Source organism: Prunus avium, chromosome 1 (genome assembly GCF_965620075.1).
Source record: "Prunus avium chromosome 1, drPruAviu1.hap1.1, whole genome shotgun sequence".
Lineage (NCBI taxonomy): Eukaryota > Viridiplantae > Streptophyta > Magnoliopsida > Rosales > Rosaceae > Prunus > Prunus avium.
The window spans coordinates 14189445-14199886 of NC_142284.1; the positions used below are offsets into that span (position 1 = coordinate 14189445).

The 10442-nt window shown below is 36.9% G+C and overlaps 1 protein-coding gene across 3 annotated transcripts; it reads left to right on the top strand.

The window, feature by feature from the left end:
* The first annotated feature begins 488 nt into the window (after positions 1-488).
* LOC110774628 (uncharacterized) lies at positions 489-9515 on the top strand. Of its 3 annotated transcripts, none has more exons than XM_021979200.2 (4): positions 489-891; positions 1103-2131; positions 7043-8222; positions 8517-9515. In XM_021979200.2, exons 2-4 carry the CDS (start codon positions 2054-2056, stop codon positions 9002-9004), a joined length of 1746 nt encoding a protein of 581 aa, XP_021834892.1. In that variant the 5' UTR covers positions 489-891; positions 1103-2053; the 3' UTR covers positions 9005-9515. The 3 variants fall into 3 exon arrangements, with proteins under 3 accessions (XP_021834892.1, XP_021834897.1, XP_088112067.1); XM_021979205.2 differs by having other exon boundaries at positions 1183-2131; XM_088255941.1 differs by having other exon boundaries at positions 489-2131.
* Positions 9516-10442: the final 927 nt, after the last annotated feature.

The following is a 10442-nucleotide window of genomic DNA, read 5'->3' on the forward strand; positions in this document are numbered from 1 at the left end:
AATGATATTTTTAACCCCTTAAATTACAGTAACTTTATTTCTTCACTACACATTTATATTTCTAATATATATGCATATAATTTATATTATTTGTTTCATCATAATTTTGAGTGAAAATTTGAGTTTTTAACTCAATGTTGGTTATTTAAGTGTTGAAATTGTGCCACAAACAAAGCTAAACCAAAGAAAAATCAAGTTTGGAAAGAGGCATCCAACTTATGTACAACTCATCAAATCTTGGACTTGATTTAAGCTGGACAAATTAAATAAATCAATTCAAACTTGAGCACCTTAATACACAGCTTAGCTTGGCTTGGCTTTGACTCTATTTCCAAAAACTAGTCTCCAATGCAAAAAATTTGGGACCCAAACAATGCATAGAGAGCGTGGGACTTAGATTTGGATGGAGTTTCAAATATCAATTTATCAATTTTCTCTCTCTGGAAACCATGTGTTGTGTAGTGCCTCACCAATTTATTATATATGTGCTTGAACCTCCCTTTACTGCCCCTTTCTTTCTCTCAATTCTCGCGTGTAACTTCCGAACGCAAAATAGCCTACTTGGGAGAGAGAGAAGAGAACACAGAGAGAGAAGAAAATACAGAGAACCCCAAAACCACACAACAACAATAACACAGAGAGAGAGAGAGGCTCAGACAGACTCAGACTCAGACAGAGACAGAGACAGAGACACCACCATAAAAATACAACCACTAGAAGACTCAAGACTCTGAGAGAAACTAGAGCAAATACACAGAAGAAAACTGCTCTCTCATCTATCCCATTCTTCTTTCTTGCCTTTTCTTCTTGTAAATCACTCATCTTTAGAGAGAAAGACAAAGAGAGAGATCTCCTTTGTCATTCTGCATTGCCCACTTTGTAGTGGACAAGGTAATCTCACCAGTTGTATCTCAAATACCCAGAATTTGGATTTCACAGATTTTCCCATTAACGCTTTGAATCCACTCTCTTTAGCCCTTTTGATCGATAACCTCTTTAAATTGGCTTCGACCCACGAAATAAAACTTAAAATTGTAAAGTGCTTGATTGTCCTTATATTTTTTTTGTTTTTTGGTTTTTTGAAATTTTGATTTTTTCCCAGAATTTTTTGAGGAGCGGGATTAGGGTTTTTGATAGTGGGTATTTTGCTCAGAGCATGCTTTGTCTTGGTGGATTTTTTAGGGTTTCGTTGGATCGCAACTGGGTACTCGTCCAATTCTGCTGTTTTGGACTAATTAGGGTTTGATCAGAGCACATTTGAGGAACTGACAGATATTGGAATCATCGCGGCCGCTCATAGAATGAGCATAAGCTCCGATCTTTCGCCGGAACGGAATTGTGGATTTGCCAGAGCTGGGTTGAGTACATGAACTCTGAGATTGCATAGAATTATGGGAGTTATTGTTTTTCTGAGCATGGAAGAAGATTGCACATACTGAATTCGGTACATGAGTGATCAGAGACTTGTGGGATCAGAATTTCGGAGCAAAAGGACTTCTGGGGTTTTGCTGTTTTTGCGTGCTTGATCTTCAGCTGGGAATGAATTTGGTTTTGGGTTATAAGGAGGAGCTGATGATTCTGTATTGGTCCAGAAGGCAACACAGAGGATTGGATTGTAGTGGACCGTTTTCGTTTCTCAAAAAACCGTTTGGCTTAACTTAGTTTGAACAAAGTTCTTGACAGATAGCTTTTGAAGTAGTTAGTTTATCTGGGTTTTGTTGGATTTTAGTTCAGTTTTGTGTTGCTGTTGTTTCCACTGAGCTGGTGCTTTTTGCTGAGCCTTGGTTTTTAAAGTGAATTGTGTGTGTTATTGCTTTGCCTGCCTGCCTGCACTTCTGTGTGGAAACGATTAAGGATTGGTTCAAGTGCCTGTTGGAGTTACTGAGAAGCTCATGGAGGATTTTTGATGCTGGGAATGAATGCGGGGACATGGTGCATGGACAGGAGCATAGTTGCTGGTTCGTTCCCTTTCTGGAACAGTGCTACTGGAAACTAATTCAGGAGTTTTCTTCCTTGGAAGGCACTGGTGTTTTGTATTGTGGGATTTTGTGCAATGTCGCGCTGCTTTCCATTTCCCCCACCTGGATATGAAAAAAAGGCTAGGACGGATGATGTGGACTTGCTAAAAAAGGTTAAAATACTTTCCTTATGATCATCAATATCTTTTAATTCGTATAGCATTCATTAGGGACATAATTTACCAAAAAGATAAAAAAGGAAAAAAAGAAATAATCATTTATTAGGAGTGTGCGAATGGATATGATTGCTCCCTTCTGTTAACTAGTATGGTTTACACATCTATATGGGACATTAGAAGTTGTTGTAAAATTTTTGCTTTCTCCACGTTCAGTGGATATTCTAGTTAAAGATGCAAAGTGTTTGTCTTGTGTGTCTAAAGATTGTTTATTTGATGCTGTAGTTTAGGAACAAATAAAATCCAACAATCCAGGATAAAGCCTTTAAGTAAAGATTTAGGTGGCCAGTGAAAATTATGGATAGATGAACTGGCTGGGAAAACTGGTGATTTTGTCCCGCAGTTACCTTTTGTCAGATGTTTTTCTTGCCGGTGTCTTGAAGTGACCAAATTATTCGATTAACAGCTACTTGTTCAGTTTGTTGCAATGTGAAAGTCAGGAGCTAGTTGGGAAATATAAAATTTTCCACTACTAAGCGACCATTAGGTTGATTTGTTTATACTATTCATGCTCACTGGTGCCATGTTGAATTAGCAGTAGTTTACATTGCTCTCTAAGCTGGATCAGTACCGAGGGATTTTTCTTTTCTAGTGTCAGGACCATGAGCTTGCAACCATATCTGGATAATATGTTTTGAATCTTTGATACATAAACCTGGGTTGTACTGTGTAAGTGACTACTTATTACATAATGTGTTGGTATCGCTTAGTTTACGGGTTTAGGGTACCAATCACTCGCCACACGCATTCACATCATATTTGTCCAGTCCCCATTTTTATCATATAGGGCTGGATTAATGATCACGATGGAGCCAATACTTGTGACATTATTCGAGGCCTAGTCTAGCCCGAAATTGGTGCGTCATGTGCAAAAGAAACCTGGATGTATAGATCATCTATTCTTTTCTAGCACTGTTACATTAAAGCTTTAGCACACAAACTGGCTTTGGAAGCTAATGTGGTTTTAATGATGTCCAAATTATGCATCTGTTTGTTGAGAAGCAATTTGTTTTTGGAGGAACACAAAAGGGTAAAAACCTTGTAGATTTTTTTTGTTAATATATATTTTTTATGGATATTTTTTGGATAGTGTGGGTGTAATAAATAAAAGGATTTTAAAAATTTAGGGGGAGAAATGGATTGATTGTGGGATAGGGTTTCGTTTTTGAACTTCAATGGGCTCAAATTTCCTTGGATTTTCAGCAGAATACCTTTTGTCCTTATTCACTCTCTTTATCTAGCTTAGCTTTTTTGTAATTATTATACTCAGATTACTATTGGACGTTGTTTACTCTATGCTGTTGAGTAGCTGGTTGGTTATGGGTCTTTTATGCATTCCAGTGGACAGCTTGGCCACTATATTTTGTACTTCTATGGCATGTTAATAAAATCCCTCTGTTTCTCATAAAAAAAGAAAAAGAGAAACCAAAGTGAGAAAAGAAGAAATTGAAAGAGTTGTTACAATAATGTTTTTCCCAAAAATCTCTAGGATATGTGACATAGGCATTAGTGTGTTTTAATGCTGGCATGTGGTGTTAACCATAATAACTTCCAAAGTAGGGAAACGAGGAAGTAGATAGATATTTGTGTATGGTTGATAAAACACTAATGTTCTACAATTTTTAGTTTATTTTATTTGGGTTTGTATTATTAAGAAAGAAGACCAGTTTTGGCTTAAAACAGTGATGACAATAATTGTTTGGTAAGCACAATCCTTTGTTGCTGGACATTTGCATAATCTTTTAAAGTCTTAGTAGACACAAGAGGAGAACTGTTGTTGACCGAAGTTTAGAGTGCATATTGGCAATTCAACACTTTGAATTATAGCAGACACAGAGTAAAACATTTAAGGTGCCAATCGGGTCTTCCGTAATATTCTCTTTGAATTACTGCCTGTTTCTTGTTGCCCTTCCTGAGTTGCGTGCTCTGAGCTCATCCTGTCAACTTAAGCCCTTTACAACTTTTCTAATATCAATTTCAGGATTAGTAATTAACATTGTGTATGGCCTTTGCCGGTGGCCATTACCATTGATTTCCGTAATTTACTTTTAAGCAAAATGTGGAATGCTATATTTCTTTTTTCTTTTTTACTTTGTGATTTGGAGCTTTTATCATGAGGGTTAGTCTTCCTTTCTTTTCTGTTTCTCATTCTCTATTGCTTGTCTTGATTTCTTTATACTCCTTTGTTTGCCCTCTGAATTCCACCCTATTTCTTTCTTTTATTTATTTTGGTACTGTCTGTTAATCAAATTGTCGTTATCAAAGATATGGTCTATTAGCATCCATATATATAGTCTTTATCCTGTCTTGTATAAGTTGTATCCCTGGTAAATTGCTCTAAATTATACTTCCTACTTGTAATCATACTATGAATTATGTGCTATATTGCAGAATAACATTTAACTGGTAAATGATCGTCACTTTTACTTAATATTCATAGAATCATAGGTGTTAGAAGCCTTACCAAATGCAGTTTCATTTTCCCAATGTATTTGGACCACAAAAGAAAAAAAAAAAAACAGACTAGAACTACTTATACAAATAGTACTGCATCAATACAGTTATACTGATGTCCTTGGATATGACAATTGAATGTGACGTTTAGAATGATTGCCAATTAGCTATACAATTCTTCTTTCATGAATGTATTTTTCTTGCCTGTACAGGTTTCAAAGAAACTTTGGCTTCTAATTCCTCTTTTTGGTGCTAATGATCTATTTGTTTGTGATGTTCGCCTATAATTGTTTTCTAAATAAGATGCACCAATTCATTCTAACATGCAATGTGTCTTATAATTATCATTTTCTGATCCTGGTTCAACTTTGCTGGGAATTGTTACTAATTTTATAAGATTATGAACCTTGTTTTAGCACTTGCAATCAAAAGATATTACATTACTCACCAAGTGCCAACAATCGTTTCATTTGCTATGATATATCTTTGGCTTGAAGCTTTCAGAATTGACACAGTGATAGGAAGTTCAAGAATGAGGTTTCAAAGAAGAGGTGATCTTTGACCGTTTTGAAGATGGAAATTTTAACATGGAAAGTTTGAAGGAAATGGTCCAAGGTTGCACCTTGGACATATATTCAGAGTTTTCTAGCTGCATTCCTTCAAACTAAGAGAGAATATGTGACCTATTGAAGAGGGGCTTTTGAAGTCTAAAGGTCTATAGGAGCCTCTAGTTTTTTGAGTTGCGAAGTCAGAATTTCTGTATCTGAAGTTTTTGGGCATGAGTGCAAAGAGACAAAACACCATTAATGGTGGAATTTGGCATTTAAATAGCATGACATTACTCCCTCAATGTAGTATGGGGGCGGGTGCTGAATTCTGATTAGCTCTGGCTTCTCGCATCAGAGTTGTTCCTATCAGTGTTTGATAATTTGATACTAATTTAATAGTTGCTTTCATAGGTTGAATAGCTTGGGAATATTTCACTTTCCATCTTTTTTAGAATATATGGATCTCTTGAACTTCTTGTCATCTTTTTTTGGAGTTGACTTGGCATACTACCTTGAATTTGGTTGTAACATGTTTATCTTTTCTAATGTGTTTTATCTAAGTTTACTTATAGAAAAAGGAATCAGTCTTAGAAGTTCATAGATGGTTAAATGCAGTCCTCGGAGAATAACTAGGAGAGAAAGAACTAAGAAGAAATAACTCTAGCAACAGGGAAAGAGAACTCCTAAGAGTAAGCGTACAAGTTAGAAAATATCTAGGTGTAATCCTCACTTTGAAATGCATACATTAAATTTAGGGTTAGAAAAGGCATATTAACGTCGAAAATGCATTTGACAATGTTATTTAATGCCTTTGGATTGCTTGTTTTTATGCGGTAGGTATATTATGATGAGTGGGAGAGTGGATAGTATGGATAATTGTTACCTGTGCTTCTGTCGTTAGCTTTTGGAGTATTAAAACACGGGTTTATCTTATTGTCATGCTCACCTTTGTTGTGGACATTGCATAGGATGTTGTCTGCGAAACAAATAAGTTTTATTTTGTTGTATTGCCTTCACCTTGCTGATGATGGCTTTATGATGATCTTCTTATGTTATTGAGTTGTGTTTGAAATGTTCTAATATTCTTTGTTGTTTGTTTTTCCTGATTTGCTTGTCTTGAATCTTTGTTTTGGGTGGATTGCGTTTGTAGTTTTATATCCTATTTCTGCACCTTCTTATACGCGAAATTATATTTTCTTAAATGCACTCTTATTGAAGGTTGGTGGTGTGATCCTAAAGTACTTGCTTTGTACTTCTATACCTGTGAATTAATTCTATTACTTATAAAACAGGGTTGCTTTCTATTTGCCCCTTCCGTTATGTATAAAACAAGGTTTTTCAAATGAATGATGGTTTGATTAGAGATTTCACTTTGGGTGTACAATTCACAGAATGTTGTATTTCTTCAGAGACTATGCATTTGATGGCTTCAAGTGTGCAAAAACTATGTGAAATGTGCAACGTGTTGCTGTATTGTGTCCTTTTCTGGTTTTTGGGAATTTTTTAAAGAGCACTGCACGGATTTTCAAGGGTTTGGGGGTACTTTTGGAACATGGAAAGATTTTTAAATTGAATTCATTGGCCAAATACTTCAGAGACATCACTAGTAGTACAGGGTCTAATGACTGAAGGAATTCACTGAGATTTAGTTATGGTTATTTTTGTTTGCTACGTCTTGCAAGGCAGTTCTTATTGATATTAATCCGTATTGATCCCCTGAAACTTGTTTTTCAGTTTTAGTTCTTGTAAATAAACTTCCAACACAATTCTCCGAGCATATATTTTTTCTGTTTCTTGAGTATTTATGCATATGTTTTATTATTCTATACATTTTCATAAATTACAGGAGAAGCACAGAGAAAAGAGGCATAAAAAGGAAAAAAAGGACAAAGAGAAGAGAGAAAGTAAAGAAAAAAGTGAGAAAGACAGAAGTGATGGAAAGCATCGGGAAAAGAAAGACAAGAAGGAAAAAAACAGAGACAAGAAGGATAAGGAGAAAGACAGGGACCCAGTTAAAGATAAAATTAGTCCTTCTGATGAGAAGAGAAATCCAGGGAAAACTGAGAGTTTTGGTGCAGAGAAATTCATTCCTAAAGAGTACAAAGATAATTGTGTTGACAAGAGATATACTGGGCAAGTTGGAGGTTATCAGGCCGAGAAGCTCAGTCAAAATCGTCATCTGGCTGTGGAGAACCACAATTCTGTATTGTTGGAGTTGGGTAGGAGAACTAAAGATGAGGCCAGAGGAATTGGTAACCATGTGGTTGAGAAGATTACTGAATCAGACCGAAAGAAGGATGAGGGGATGGTCAGATTGGTGGCTAAGGATGCTGACATTTTGGCTGAAGTCAAGGAAAAGAACAAGGACAAGAGAGTTGATGACAGAAAGACGGATGGGCAAGGAGTCAGGGTTGCAGCACAGATTAGTGGGAACACAATGGTTCAGAACCCTGTTGGTATGGTTGAAACTAAAGTTGAAGGACTTTCCAGACCATTGGGGAGCAACGTGGATAGAAAGATTGATGGAAAAGAAAAGACCAAAGAGAAGGAAGGTGATGATAAACGAAGAGAGAAACGCAAGGAGAAAGATAAAGAGAAGAAAAAACAAGGGAAAGACAAGGACAAGGATAAAGAAAAGAAAAAGGAAGCGAAAGCAAAGGAGAAAAATGAATCTAAGAATGCAGAGCCAGGCAAAGAGAAGAAAAAGGAAGAGAAAGCAAAGGAGAAAAATGAATCTAATATTGCAGAGCTGGATAAAGAGAAGAAAAAGGAAGAGAAAGCGAAGGAGAAAAATGAATCTAAGAATGCAGAGCTGGATAAAGAGAAGAAAAAGGAAGAGAAAGCAAAGGAGAAAAATGAATCTAAGAGTGCAGAGCCAGATAAAATAAGAAAGAGCAATAAAGAGGATCATATAGACCCTCATTACGTTATAACCTCCCAACTTCCGAAAGACAGCAACAAAAGTGCTGGTGCTGATGGAAATCTTAAGAAACGAAAGGACTTGCAGACAAATGGAGTTTTGCATGGTGAGTTCTTTTTCATGATGTAAAGTATCATCATTGCAGCCCAATCATGCTTTATAGTTGTCTAACACAAGTTGGCCCTTTTTCCTACAACTGAGGGAGGAGGTTGTAGGTATAGTTTTTGGACCTAATGTCAGATCCTGATCTCCACTGTTTCCTTTTGATTCCAAATAATAATGTTTTTCACTTTGGTATCCGTCAATTGGCAGTGATGTTGAATCAATTTTGCCAAGCAGGTTCAAACTCTGGTCATTTATTCTTAGCTGACTAATGATGCTTCCTTTTCTGATGTTACAGCCAATGACATTAGGCCCAGTAAACTGCCGCGACCCTCTTCTTCCTCACATCCATTAACAATTAATGGAAGAACAGTGGAACCTTGCCAAACTTCCACCCCGTATGTTTCAGATAGGCTGGGATCAGCAAATAATGTTAAGGTGGACAATAAGGACCGCAAGATAAATGGCATCATTGAAGCTCCGTCATTGTCTGTCTCCCCTGCAAAGCTGACTTCTACAGCTGCACAGGCTGTTCCTGTTGCCGAAGCATCTGTGAGACCACCCCATCCAGATTCCAGATATCTAAGCCAGGTTTATTTGGTTCCAAAGGTGGACGAAGTGCCTGATTATGACGATGAAGATTGGTTGTTTGGGTGCAGTGGTAACCAATCAAAGAAGCCCAAGGTGGAATCTTCAGGGGTTGAGGAGACACCTGAGGTATGGTCAGAGGCTCTGCGGATAGAGTCTGCTGATGTTCATGCTCTACCGTATGTCATTCCATATTGATTGACTGAAATGGGCATGCTTCACCTCCTAACTCTGATGCGGGCAACCCTCGATAGGACCACACTAGACCGAAGCTAGAAAGGCATCTGGCCACCTTGGACATATATTCAGAGTTTTCTAGCTGCATTCATCTCTGATTGCACTCTGTTGCAGTGAGTACGACTAATGGTCTGCTTCTCAAAGAGTCTTAAATGCAAAGGTTGCAAAGGTCACTCACACGTTATGGCTTGCTGCAGGACCGGGCGGGCTATTTGGATTCAAGGGCTGGTTTTCCCCAACAGCTAATTCATTCAAAACGGAAATTTTCATAAGTGCGACCAAGTGAAGGGTTGCGTAGAAAGGGAGATAGATATATAAAAGCTTGTGCAATTTTTGTTTTCATTTGCTTAGGAGCTGAGAAGCTCATTCTAATTGAGCATTTAAGAGAAACTAGCCACAATTTTGATTTGTAACATAGAACTCTTATTTACAAGAAATGTAAGATAGAAGGAAAGGGAAAGTAGTTGCATTCGTTGGTTGGCCTCCTTCCATAATTGTTCATCGCACTGTGTTTCCAAAATTGCTGTCCTTTAATTTCCATTTTCCAAATCGGGTCTTGCGCGCTTTGGCTATGATACTCAATTTTTTTTTAAATTTCTTTTTACCCTTGAGACAAGTGCGTATTAGATTTTTTTTTTCTCAAGTTTTTATTTTTGGATTATTAGTAGTTACTGAGTTTTACTTGTAAGTCTCCTCCAAGATACAAGAATTGAAATTGTTTAGATGACGTATTTTGGCCAGGCAAAAATGACTCCCGTTGTGCTTGTGACAGATTTCTAAATCATATTAAAAAGGAACAAAACGTGTTTATTGTTATCTTTTGTAGGGCACTTTTAATAGGAATTTACAGAGAGGCCATTAAAGAGAAAGATGTCCCAGTTGTGAAAGATTACTTCCATTTCAGTTAGAACTTTTAAAAACAACCAACCCCAATTGCTGGTAGTTTTGCAGTGAAGCAAACGTAAGCTTTGCTATACCTTTTTCCTCTCTTACTTACTGCATCGTATATCTTGGTTTTTCCCGATGGGATCAATAATTATTTTGGCATAGTTTGTAGTTTCTCAGTAGGTGAATACAATACTTATATTATAGATTTAGGACAAAGCCCTCCAAGTTCTAAAAGATCAAGTTTCGAAAGGCGGGATAAAGATAATATTTCGGAAGAAGAAGTTGGGGGACTATTACCCCTTGTATGTTCCTAACGTACATCATATCATAAGGGTTGTAAAAGATCTTCGACCATTCCTCTTATTGTAATTTTTTTTTGAGAAAAACGATAATTGTATTAATAAATTAGACACCATGCCTATAAGCCACAAGCGCATATGGATACCACCATATGAAATCGATATGGATTGGATATACCCCCTACATGTCTAAGGGGGTGTATCCAATTCTA